General features: G+C 38.6%; 2 protein-coding genes and 1 pseudogene across 11 annotated transcripts in view; all 3 read right to left on the reverse strand.

Annotated features, from left to right (window-relative positions):
• The window catches only part of LOC144664619 (uncharacterized), a 140,554-nt gene that overhangs the window by 44,665 nt on the left and 82,463 nt on the right, over positions 1–13,426 (reverse strand). The gene's annotated exons all lie outside the window — the stretch shown is intronic.
• LOC144666689 (uncharacterized) overlaps positions 1–13,426 on the reverse strand; it is an 88,959-nt pseudogene that overhangs the window by 7,365 nt on the left and 68,168 nt on the right. The window lies entirely within an intron of this gene.
• LOC144664633 (uncharacterized) overlaps positions 1–13,426 on the reverse strand; it is a 30,037-nt gene that overhangs the window by 2,476 nt on the left and 14,135 nt on the right. The window contains exons 6-16 of one of the 2 annotated variants that reach the window (XM_078525791.1): positions 13,051–13,147; positions 12,333–12,551; positions 11,650–12,026; positions 11,363–11,530; positions 11,051–11,161; positions 10,734–10,850; positions 9,905–9,995; positions 5,975–6,355; positions 4,991–5,119; positions 4,282–4,398; positions 2,258–2,638 (exon numbers count right to left, since the gene is read on the reverse strand). In XM_078525791.1, the coding sequence (XP_078381917.1) occupies positions 2,258–2,638; positions 4,282–4,398; positions 4,991–5,119; positions 5,975–6,355; positions 9,905–9,995; positions 10,734–10,850; positions 11,051–11,161; positions 11,363–11,530; positions 11,650–12,026; positions 12,333–12,551; positions 13,051–13,147 (2,188 nt within the window). Of the gene's footprint in view, positions 1–2,257; positions 2,639–4,266; positions 4,399–4,990; positions 5,120–5,974; positions 6,356–9,904; positions 9,996–10,733; positions 10,851–11,050; positions 11,162–11,362; positions 11,531–11,649; positions 12,027–12,332; positions 12,552–13,050; positions 13,148–13,426 lie in introns of both variants that reach the window. The other variant, XM_078525790.1, reaches the window with a different exon arrangement.

Here is a 13,426-nt window from a genome sequence, read left to right on the forward strand (position 1 = left end):
ATTTTAAGCAGTTATTTCGTTCTGTTCGGCCGTTTTTCAGTGGATTGATTGTTGGTTGTTGTTTAGAGAGGCTCTTTTTTAAATAGAATAGCTAAAGCACAAAAATAGCTTAAAGTTTTGTTTGCTGTTGTTTTGCATGTCATGTCAGACATAGGTAGAATGCACGCTGGTATGAAAATAAATCAGGAATCTCTATCGTTCTTTCTCATTAGCATTTAACGTTAATGAGCAGAATTATCTGCACGCGCGTTAACTATGCACGTGCGTTTTGAATTTTGGTACACTTCAAAGCCGTTCTGCACGCGCGTTAAGGTCGCGGGGGACACCTTAGGCTCATCATTATGCATTTTTTTAAAGCGTATGCACGAAGTGCAACGACTGACATCGACAACTTTACGAGATCTTCATGACTGAATAAAAATATGGGTGCGTGCGCGTTATTTAAAAAAAAAAAGAATTCCTGTTTCTTTGATATTTTAACCAATTTAAAACAACACTAGGCGTTATACGTTTATATAGATTGTAGGAAGTCTATGAGCTTATTTTTATTCAATTTGTTTTTGTTTCTGCAACTCAGAGTAATCATAATAATATTCGGCAAAAACAATCTTGTCCTTTATAAAAACGCATTGTTCTCACCATAAAAGCGTGGAATATAATTACCATAATTACATTTCTCCTTTGGAAACTGATCGTGTTTTGGTCGGGACACGTTTGGACTTTTCCGACAATTTTGTGGCAGAGAATACAGTGCGGATACAGACCTTCATGACTTGCCACTGCAGATAGGTAAACTATGGATATTGTAGTGTGTCATAACAGAGGCGGAATTTTAAAAGAGCGCTTTTAGAAAGAGGTAGAAGGCATTAAATTAAAATTTGCGCATTTAAACCGCCATAACTTGCTCCGCTTCTGTTATGACACTCTAGAGATATTGACTGATTAGTTTTTGACAAGATCACAGTGTGCTGTCTCCTACTCGTTCCGCAAACTCTGCCACAAAATCATGTTCTTCCCAATTTGGCACTACCGTGGCTATAACGTCGCCGTTAAGTACAATCTACCAAATAAAAGATGACATACATAATTTTTCATCATTTTTCTATGTCTCTGTAAAATTTGAGCTTAATCGCACCCATAACAGCCGAGAAATAAGCGTTTTAAAAGATGCAGGTCAAGCAAAATTTCGCTTCATGAATTTATTCATGCTGTAGGTATCCCCCGCGACCTTAACTATGCACGTGCGTTTTGAATTTTGGTACACTTCAAAGCCGTTCTCTGCCGAACAACAGCGTGAAATGACGAAATTCTACGTATTTTGGACAACGTCAGCCACGACGGCTAATTTTTGGTTTTTCTATTTGGGGTTGAACGCTTTATTTGAATATTCAGTGGGAGCTATTTCTTAAAGCGATAAATAAGCAGAATGCGCCCGGAAAGCTGCGAAATTCTCAAGTAAAATATAAATTCATTTTGCACCAGAAGATGTCGTTGACGTTGGCGTCGGTCCGGTCTGCGGAATCGGTCGTCTTCAAAAACACCAATTATGACGTCACAAACTCATTCCATTCCTTCCATTTCAGTGCGCAGTCATTCAAAAACGTTTTCGTGAAGCCTTCGGAAATCTTCGTATTTTTTGCTGTAATTCACGCTTTAAGGCTCGGAAAGCTAAAATTATTCTTTATTTTACTCAATAATGGATAGTTTTAGCGTTTGATTGGTTAAAATGGCATTTTGAAATTTCTGTTCATTTGACCTTTAAACACAAACTCGCCTATAGATTATTTCTAGAAAGCAGTTATCTGCTGACTACAATTAATAACCACCTATTTATAATTATCGACGGCGAGTAAGGAAATTAAAATAACTTTTTTTTTTACGAACAATCAAGTTTTTCAAAATATTTGATAATCATTTGAAATAAACACTGTTGAACCGTTTTTTATTTGTCTGAAAATGATGTCAGGAGACATCGAAACGTTGTGTCTACTGTGCTTTTTATTGTCAAATGTTTATCAATTAGTAATTTAGTCTAGATTTGAAGTGATGAACCCAGGATCGTATTTACAAACATTTTATACCCGAGCCCGATGCTCAGTGGACTAGATGATGTCAGGAGACATCGAAATGTGTCTTACTGTCGCTTATTTTTATGTCAAATGTTTATCAAAATTTAGTAAAATTTAGTCTTATTCGAGTATTGTGATAATGTTAGATAAATGAACCCAGGATCGTATTTAACAAACATTTTAATTACCCGAGTAACTTCCGATGCTCAGCTGGTACTTAGTCCCCTCACTCGCAACACCAAACGAATTGTACTCGGCATAAGCAGTATTTCCTGCAAAGTCTTCCAGATCAACTCGTAGCTTGTATTGTCCACTGCTGGTCAGACGGTGTATCTCTTCTAGCCCTAGCCAAAATTCCCCGTTAAGATTACCGAAGCCTTGTTTGTAGTCATCCCACCCACGATAGAAATCGACCGAGCCGTCCAGTCTCTTTTGGAAAACTGTCCACCCACCACCGACGGTTGTTTGGTCGCAGAACACATCAAATGTACCTGAACCATCAGGGTCGATTGTGTAAACACCGCTGTTTCGTTTCCCGGATTTGTACAGCTCAGCACAGTTCTTTTTGGCTTGTAAATCAATGGAAAACACATTAATTGTGTTGTATAAACAACCAACATCTCTCCTTTCAAAGAAATTAAGTTAATAAAAAAATTCAGCTATATCGATGAAATGAATCATGATCTCCATTTTGGTTTCCGAACGTAGCTGCCAAGCACACTTGGATTACTAGTTTTGCGTTGGGGAATTACTGCCTCTCAAACCCCGTAACTCCAAAGGAGATAACTTTAACTAATCTATAAATCAACAAGTATTAGCTCTTTAGTAAAACAAAACATATAGCTTGAAAATTGGTCTCGCGTTGATCAGGCTTGAGACCACGGCGATGCACGTTATGTCGACCAAAATCATGTACATGTTAATTATGTGAAGTGGTGTAATTCGTTGACAATTTTATTTCTTAATGCGGAAAAAAGTTTAAGGACTAAGTTAAATCTTGTATGGGCTTCAGTTAGATATTTGCTTGGTGTTATCAGAGATCAACAGATTACAGGAAACGTTTCAATGAAAGAAAACTACCTTTATCTAAAATAACCTGTCTTAGGGACGGACCATTAGAAAAGTGATGAGGAGGGGGGGGGGTGGGGGAAAAAGCCTATAAATTTCAAAATATTCTGGGGGAGCATGCCCCCACACCCCCTAGATGGATTGTGATCATAACATTCCTTTAGCTCGTCTCTCTCTAGCCTGCATAGATTGCTTACTAGTTAACTCATTTCTCAAACAGATTGCAAACATGAATGGTACGATATACAGTGGTCTTAGTTTTTGTTGTCAATTCCGGTCAAATAGGATTTCTGCAGTAATTATTTATGAATTTCTATTACGTATTGATTTAGTTTTTGCATATGTTTATGTCTAAGTTTTCCCACGGACTTTACACAGAAATATATAAAAAACACAAATCTATTATACGAAGTGATCGAGAAATTCATCCTGCTTTGGTGTGTTAAGAAGCGAAAGAAGATGTGTAAGAAACTATATATAGAAATAAAGTGTCCATTACGGGGACAATTATGGTGGCGTATGATGTGGATCGCACTTTAAAAGCTGATATCAATTCAAAAACCTCTAATCCATTACAGACAATCAAACAGACTTTTTCCTTATTAACTATTTTTTGTACAAAGGGGTGGATCATGTAATTTCCAACCTTCGCCCAGGTGTGGGTGTTTTGAGCTAGAAGGAAGGGGTGGGCCTCCACTTTTTCTAATTGCACCGCCCTTTGACCCCTCCCCTCCTCCCCTCGGTACTTATTGACAGTCCCTAAAGGATGAAGTCAATGAACAACAGCATTTTTTAAATATTTAAAAAATAATCAACAAAGCAACATTTGTCAAAAAACATGGTATAAAGTAGCAAAACATGGCATTTGTCTGAAGAAAAAAACATTTATCTAAAAAAAAAAAAATTCGAGCAGAGGGTAACCCGAAAAAAATTTCCTCACCCCCCCCCCCCCCTATCACTTTTCTAATGGTCCGTCCCTTATCGAAAATGGTTCCCTGTGGGTAGGGATGTAGCAATTTTTAATCATCGCTTTGTTTCATGTTCCGGTCTCTTCTTCCCTTGAGTAACTTCCTTTTTAGGGAATATTTATTAAGTCCCGTGTAAACTGGTAGCCACCTGTCCTACGTACCATTCTCGCTCCTACCTGTACAAGTTTTTCCATCTCCAAAATATCCAGCTTTACAGGAACAAATATAAGAACCGCGAGTATTCTGACAGTTAGCATTGACGTCACAAACAGAAGCATTGCATTCGTTCACGTCTGTAAAAGTAACATTGAACAACAATAAAAACTGAAATCAGAAAGAAAGCTGTACTTGTTGTCGCTGAAACAAATCCATTTTCCTCCGCAGCCGTTATTTGGGATGTCGCGCAGCGATTCGCTCAGGTGTTGTGTGACGATCAAAGTAACGAACAAGACGAAAAAAGGTTTATATATTAGGTGGGACAAGTTAAATAGACGTGTTTACACTTCGAGTAAATGCTGCAGCATTAATTTAACGTTTTGGTATCCCTGCGCACCAGGCACAAGTTTCTTTCGGAATAGGTGTCACGTGTTCACTAGCGAGTCGGTGTTTTTACTATTCCAAATAAGGTCGAACCTCGGCATTTAAAAGTTATTTTCTAGGTTTTTGAGATTTGTTGTCAGGTTATTTTAATTGCCATACTACACCTCGAAAGCACTAAGTTTACTCAAATTCAACGGAAGATATTATCAGCTAGAGTTGTGATAAAATAAACGTACATGTACTCACAACAGTTCAATTAAAAACACTGATCCTTAGATATATTACAATATTTTTCAACAGTTGAAATAAATATAAGGGGAAAAATGCTAAAAAAAATGACCAAACCTGTACAATAATTTCCGTATGCATCCAGACGATACCCAACAGGGCATTGACACGAGTAAGAACCATCACTATTCACACAAGTCGCGTTCACTGGACAATCGAACGAGAGATCCCGGCATTCATTGTAATCTGCAAAAAGGTTTCTCGTTTAACACCCACTTTGAGCTAAAACAAATCTTCCAAGACATCGCGAAACAGTACCAAAGTTATACTAAGCGCTAAAGATGGCGAGGACAAGAATGAGCACCTAAAAGATATCCGTGTAATTCACCCGATTAGTTTTCACTATTCGTTATTTTGCATCAACAACCAACAAACACTTCAACATACTTAGCGGATCTCTGAAAGATTGTGCCTCCAATATCAAATTTTAGACTTATTTCAAGCAGGCGGGGGAGGAACTGATTACATGGTTTGCGTCGCAAGCTTAAAACGAAGAGGAAGAAGGAGTGTAGCGGTCGCACTTTCTACTTGCGCTTTGCGCTAAGGCATCAGTGCCACGTTTATATAGTGCCGAAATCCACTATTAAATTATCCATGGCGCTTTACATTAAAAATATTGATAAAATGATGTTAAAAAAACTCTAAAAATTAAAAAAAACCCTGGATATATACAAATATATAGGTTCAAATAATAATTAAAAAAGCCTGTTTAAAAAGGTACGTTTTGAAATGTTTCTTAAAATGTCAATGGAAGCACTTTATCTAAGTTCTTGTGGGGTCGAGTTCCACAATCTTGTGTTTGACCGTATAAATGAAATCGCTAAAAAATCTATGCTAATTAAAATCTCCTAACCAAACCACCGTCACCGTTCTAAGTTTCTTTGTTTTATGTTGATGAATTTGAGAATATTATCAAATACAAATATGTTGCCTTGCTAAGCAAAATCCTCTGGACACTGAAGGCTCTACACCTAAAATACAATCCTAAACTAGTAAAACATGCAGATTAGTAAAAAAGTAGTAGAATATTGCGAATTTTACCTTTCTTGCAGGTGAATCTGTGGCAGTCTGTGCAATTGACATCGTTCCATTTGTACTTGTGACCTTGAAGGAAGCCAAGAGTGTGAACACAGTCTTCATTGTGGAAGTTGTTTGGTTGGTATTTCGCCCAGTAATGGAAGTCAAAAGGTGTTCCATCATTCCACACGAATGTTCCTTCATTGTTGACATCAGAGAGGCCTAACCATGAATTTTCTCCGCCGTGTAGATTTTGGACATAAACATTCTCTTCTTGACTGTGAACACTGGGAAGATTTGCTCCAAATGTAGCGCATGTCCCCTGGCTGCCACTCCATGAATCACAGGAAGACACTTTTCTGTAGCAGTATCCCTTAAAATAGCTCCAGCCATCCAGGCAAATGTCTATTAAAAAGAGTGAAACGTTAAAACCTAGAATGTCGCTAAAGCTATCGCCTACACTTCTCCCTACTTGGAGGTAATCGCCACAAATTTTGTTGAAATATTGCATACAATTAAGAGGAAATTTCGACTCAGACCGAGCGGGCAGTGGCACAAAAGTTGCACATCAAAATACTTGATATGCCGCACAAAGAAAGCCTATGGTAGGCCTAGAAACGTGGTGGGATTTTTTTCTTCAAATATTTCTTCAACCGGTCAAAAACTTACAAAACCGTTATGAACCCCAGTGTCTTCTAAAACACACAAAATAAACATGACTAATACCGTGTCGTAAACTTCGCACTGGCTCATTCGCATTAGATGAAACCCCGTTTTTGAGCCTAGAAATGGACTATTAAAGTGTTTATAAGTCATTTGAGTGCAATCTTTCTTCAACACAAACTTTCTTCTGTAAGTTAATTGCGAAAGTCTCGGCGAGCCGCTGAAAATTCGGTTGCTCGAAATTCTTAATTTGGCGCTCTTTTTCGAGAGAGAATTTCTCTACCCGGTAAAACTCTAAATAACTTGAATTTCAGATCTTTTGAAAGGGGAAATGCCATTCTTAAACCTAGTGTAAAAATTTATTTCGGGCTCTCTATACGCGCTGAGTGCAAATGCTCTCAAAATACTTATAATTACAAAATTATCTGTCACTGAAACGTAAACAATACCCACATTCTTCCGGCCTGAGAGTCCAAAACGTCTTCTTCTGAGTCTTTCCTCCGTTTTCTACTAGTATTTAGATGTAATCTACAGCAGAAGCTCCCTGTTAAGATCATCCTGAACACCATATCTTCCAAATATCGAGGGTAAAGCGAATTTCGAATCCTATCGCCATCTTTAATATCGATCAGTCTTCAAGCGTGCTGTCGATAACTTCAGTACATCTCCGTGTTGACATTCAACATTCGACCACTCTCAGGTCTGCCATGATATATTCCCATCTCTTGTTAAACAGCCGTCGAATAAATATACCCTTCTTGTATCAACATTTTGATTTCTCGACCGAAATACCGGTCCGTTCATTTCTTCATGGTCAAGAACAACGCACTGGAACCAGGCAAACTGTTGTTCTCCGATTACATGTTGACTAAACTTGCGTGTCACGCAATCCCTTCCCTTAGTCACTCGGTTGGTTTTTTGTTACACGATTTCCATAAATAAAATAAAAAAACACCCGATAATTCGAAAGATCAGGACGTCTAAATTAAATATTCTGGTTAACGCTGTGCCAACATCCCTTTGTGACCCTTCACGAAAAAATCGTAAACTAGTCCTGATCGTAAACAGACTTATGTAAAGGTTTAATACAGCGCTCATTGTTTCACTATACTCAATCAACTAAAGGTTGAAACAATATATGGTAAACCATTATTTGCAAGAAACAGAATCTTGGCCAAATGATATTTTCACCAGATGACTGGGCCCACACCATCACCACTAATATAACCCACTAACCCCTGCCTACACGACGACGAGCGGTACTCCGCCTGAGGTCCAGATCATATGTCCTTTTGCGAAAACAGGTATCACAGCAAACAAAGACGTTGCCCTGTTAACTATTGTATTGAGATATCCAGAACGACATTTATTCATTTTTAACAAGGTCTTTGCTACTTATTCTGTAACAAAAATACAGAAAAAATAGGGATCTTCACTTTGGGGCGGAGCCTCCCGTGGTTGGGTAAGTGGTGATTGGTCAAAGACATTGCGAAAAAAAATAGATCATTTCGGTCAATACGATTTGAAAGGCACTGCCTATTTTCTTCAGGCACAACCATGGGCCCCTACCTGGCACAACTGTCTCACGGCATATAGTCCTACATATCTTCCAGTTAAAATAACTGCCGTATTCCATCGAATAAGCGCCGTCCCCGAATAAGCGAAGCGTTTATTTGAAAACGCCGCATTTGGGACAAAATGTAAATAAGCGCTCCTCCGAATAGTAGAGTTCCGATGCGGTGCTTATTCGAAGAATTCCCTTTGACCGACAATGGAACTCTAAAACACTTAAAGTGAATATATTACACCATTATTCGATCATCAAGTGCTCTGTCCAGAATTATTGCAGTACGTAGTAGTTGTTGTGAAGGCCGTTCATGAACTTTACCGTCACACCAAGCCCAATTTATCTCTTTCTTTTTCCGGGTACCTGTGCAAGTAGTCTGTTTTCAGCGTTTGCTTTGTTTCAATAGTGGTGTCCTCAAATTACCCCCCCCCCCCCCCCAACCCCCCGCGAATTAGCACCGGATTTGAGACCTGAATAGGGTATACATTCGCTGAAACTAGACTTATCACTTATCACATGGAAATGTCATCCACAGTCCAGTTGACAACCAACCAACATCTCCAAGTACACAAATCGTTAGTGCGCTAGACTCTTGGTCGACCGGTCCGTATTCAAGCCCTGGCCGGGATCATTGCATTATGTTTTTGGGCAAGACAATTTTTTTCCCCACAGTGCTGTCTCCACCGAGGTGTGTATGTTGAGGAGGAAGGAGAGGATACTGTGATGGACTAGCATCTTAATTTTGTAGGAGTAAAATACTCCTACTATATATTGAAACTGGAAGAAGCTCCGGCCTGACGGGCCACTAGCCCGGGGGGCCTATACGGGTACGTGCCGCTGGATAGGGTATGGTTTTTGACTCCTCCGGTCCTGAACAGGGTATATAATTCCAAGCTCCTCTGTCCTAAACAGGGCCTGAAGCTGAAGGGTATGGCTGCAAGACTGTCGTCCATGTATTTACATTGTTTTCGCTTTCGCTTCAATAAAAAAAAGCATTATTTTATTCGGTGGGATAGGTGTTTCTGCATTTTAATGCTTCAAACATCGCGTATGAGACGCAATCACAATAAAACGTAAATGATTGTTGATGTTGTCCTTTGTCCTAAATAGGGTCTTAGAAAAGGGGGGTGTTGTCCTACACAGGGTAGGTATTTAAAGTTTTTATTGTCCTAAACAGGGTCAGGGTTTCAAACCTCCAGCGGCACCCCTATACGTAAACTTAGGTCAAGTACCCCCTCCCCCCCCCCCCCCCCAGGGCCACAAGGCTCCAACAGTTTTTTGAAAAACCATAAAGAAGGAAAGTAACTTTTTGATCTTTTACGACCAGCGCGTACCTTGCGTACGGGGAAAAGTAATTATACCCGAGGCCTCGAGCCCGAGACGCCGTCCATATCTCTACTCTTATATAACATTTTGACGTAATATATCAAACACGAGAGGCAGTGTTTCATCGGAATATCCAAACACTGAGAAGAGAGTTGACACTGGGGTTCCTAACGGTTTTGTAAGTTTTTGACCGGTTGAAGAAATATTAGAAAAAAAAATCCCACCACGTTTCTAGGCCTACCATAGGCTTTCTTTGGGCGGCATATCAAGAATTTTGATGTGCAACTTTTGTGCCATTTATTTTTGTTTTCGCGCGGTATTAGTGGATCTTTGCTCTTAACTCTGCAAGAATTCGTCTGTTTAAAAATAAGAATCTTAAAAGAAACTATATTTTTTACCTGCTAACATTGCATATGACACAGTCAGTGGGTCAAACCGTTGAACAAACAGTTCTTTGGAACAAACTCGAAAGCCTGAGTTGGTGATAAACTAGAAAGAAATGAAAAAGATAAAACAGAATTAGATTTTGTTTTTATATTACATCAATCTGTATGCCTTTAGCTTTATAGAAGTTGATCACAGAACCGATACAACATAAGCACACTGACTGACTGACAATAACTAGATTTAAACCAATGCTTTGAAGCGAAGTTGGGATCATTAAAAGTGTTGAAAATCTACCCAGAATGCAGTCAACTTAACCCTATTCAGACCGGGCTTTTTTGGACCTTCTGACCGGGGGGGGGGGCGGCCCTATATAAAAATTTAACATTTTTTTTTTTTTTTTTTGGGTTTTTATTTTTTAAAAAAAAAAAAAAACCCCCCAAAAACAAAAAAAAAAAAAAAAAATAAAAATAAAAAAAAAAAAAAATAAAATTTTTTTTTTTTTTTTTTTTTAAAAAAAAAACAAAAAAAAATTCCCCCCCAAAAAAAAGAGGGGGGGGAATAAAAAAAAAAAAAAAAAAAGCCCCCCCCCCCCCCCCCCCCCCCCTTAACAGGCCAAATGTTGGTATCTGAGGATGTCTGGGTTACGAATGTCAGCTACTCTGATAAGGTTCTGCAGACCCTCAACTTAAATAAGCTTTTCTTTCTTCCTACTGCCTACTTCGCATGAACGTCAGTTGGTATCATGAGAGTGGCATATAAAAAAGCCAGCCAGAAAGCCAGAAAATAAATTATTTTATCCGTTAGTTTACGTGCTAAGTAGCTCCAAATATTAGTTAATACCTCAATCCAGCTTACGATCCCGTTGCACTCTGCTGCCGCATTTCCACCATTGGTGGAATGTTTGGCTGTTAACAGCACTGTTGGGGATTTACTGTAGCTCCGTAGAAAACTGACATTCTGGTTGTTTAAAAAAAATATTCATTATGAGTGAGTCACGATGGGACAAATTGGACAGATTTGTCATAATTAGAAAAACAGAATTCCGTCTTCTGCATTCGAATTATTTATACACCGAGAAAAAAACGGAACCATGGCTTGTTATCAAAAGAGTTACTGCATATTTGTAACAAAATGCATAAATTATATATGATACTCACCTGGCAGAATGCAAAGTTATGATTCTTAGAAGGCAAAACGTTATTTTGAAAGTTGATGTCGTTATGTTCTTTAAATAGTGGTCTGTGAAGGGAATCGAACGCCAGCCAGTTCTGTATAGTAGAAATGGAAAAAATTAGTAACAATTAAATAAAATAACCTATAATATCAAACATACCTGGGAATTTTGTTATCATGAAGCTTAAATTAGCACAACAAGCTTTATTTTATAGTGGCCAGTTTGTTCTAGGCTATCAGTGGCGTTTTACTTCTTTTATCCATGGTAAAGCTAGACTAGACTAGAGCATGCTTACCACCGATATATCGTCATGAACCCCTGCAAAGTTTTGAAGCTCCCGAAGACAGATCTTAAAGGAACTCGCTGAGACGTCTTCCAGCCACACACTGGTAGCATCATGCTTGAGGCGGGACCTGTGGTGTTCAGCTGTTGCAAAAACCGTCGGTGAATAAGAGAACCTTCCCTGGAGAATAAAGAGGACAAATCAAACGGTACGGATAATATCTGATTTACTAGACGTTTAAGGAAAACAAATTGCAAATGGAATCAATTTTGTATATTTTAGAAAAACGGTCCACCTACGTATGGAAGGGTGACTGTCTGACAGCTAGTTCCTGTCCACCAGCGAGAAAACATTTCCTCGCCCGCCACTCCACCGGATGGAGCTCCTTGATAGGAGACCCAATCTATTGTGGCGAAGCCATCTGTGGGATAGTCATTCCTTCCAGCTCGAGTAACACAGGCTGTAAACTGACTGCTGTTGACGCTTTCAACCCATGGTGTAGTGGCTTCATGCACGAAGGTGGCATCAGAGTAGTTATAGTGGTTTACAGTAAGTTGTATATATATTTTCTTATGAGGGTAAAATATGTATGGTTCAAATTTGATGACTTCACACTGATCCTCTGCCCAGGATGGGACGTTTTGAAACTCGTGTCTTCCTTTCTGAACTGGGAAACCTGCAAGTGAACAAAAGGAATTGATCTATTTGCAATCAAGGATGGTTAATAAGACAATGTCGTTGTTTCTTTGATTCGGCTCTGGTTAAGCCTTTTACCGGACGACAACAGAAGGGTGATCTGTAGTTTTACATCTACAGGCAAACTGGATTTATTCAAATATTGTAGCAAGTAGCAGTGTAATAGACCAAAACTGAACTGGACACAAACGAACCGAAACAACCATCAGTCCGTGTGCCTAGATCTTACCCTCTGTATGTCTGTCTGGGAATTTGTCTGATTGTTCAACAAATTGCTAATGAATACCTGTACAGCTTCCTGGGTGATAGTTGGTATAATTTCCACGTGTTCTGCAGATTTCTTGTTTCAACAAACATACATTTTTAAATGTACGGCCGTTAGAAGCGCAGACCTGCTCTTCGTATGACGGGCAGCTATCTTCACAAACACAGCTAAGCTGGTGCGGAGACAAAGCTATGCAGTGGCTATGGTACTTGCAGCTTGCATTTGTACATGGATCGATGTCTGAAAATGAACAGTTGAGAATGTTTTTGTGAACTGACGTTTATGAAAATAATTTAAGATAAAAGAAGAATTGGGGCTCGACATTGTGGGTCATTGTGTTTACTCTTATGTAAAATTGATGGTATGAGGATTCCACTTCTCATCACTGCTTTAAAGCCTTTTCATCCTTAAAGACAAATCTTAGTCAATATAGTTATAAAAAGAATGTTAACTATAATCAAAACCTAGAGCTTGTGTATGACCATTCAATTGAACCGGGGAATACTATGCATGCTGAGCAGTGGTTTGATGGGACACAGTTATTATAACAAGGGTATTATGCAGTGTTTATAAATAGTAAATTTAATTAATGGGGAAAGCCGGTATCAAACCGAAAGGCAGTTAAGGTTTAATTGCCTCTTGAAAGAAACAAATTAAAGGTAAGCGTTGTACAATGTTTAAAACATCATTAACTGGGTCACAGTTTAAGCTATTAAAAGCATCTTCAGTTAATTATTACCTCCAATAACCAAGTAGTCTACAATGACTTTGCTTCTCTGACCGTCGTATCCTGAGCTGTCTTTGATGCACACTCTAAAATGGTCGGTCGTCACTTCCTTTAGAGAGATAGTTAGACATTGTAAGGCATCGCAAAGAAGTGTGAAGGCTGTCATATTTATCTTTGGTCATTCTTTCAAGAATTGTGTTTTTATTATGTTTTAGTACAGAGCACATTACAAAAAAATACAAATGTTTGTTATGTTTTATTTTCTTTTCTTTTTTCTGACTTTGTCTCATGTTACCTTTAATTTAAGTTTTTTTTTCCTTTTGTGCATGCTTTGCTTTAATTTTCCTTTTTGCAATAAAAACGTGGAAAAATTTATCACCGATAATTC

The sequence above is a fragment of the Oculina patagonica genome, chromosome 9 (assembly GCF_052425735.1).
Source record: "Oculina patagonica isolate OP01 chromosome 9, crgOcupat, whole genome shotgun sequence".
Taxonomy (NCBI): domain Eukaryota; kingdom Metazoa; phylum Cnidaria; class Anthozoa; order Scleractinia; family Oculinidae; genus Oculina; species Oculina patagonica.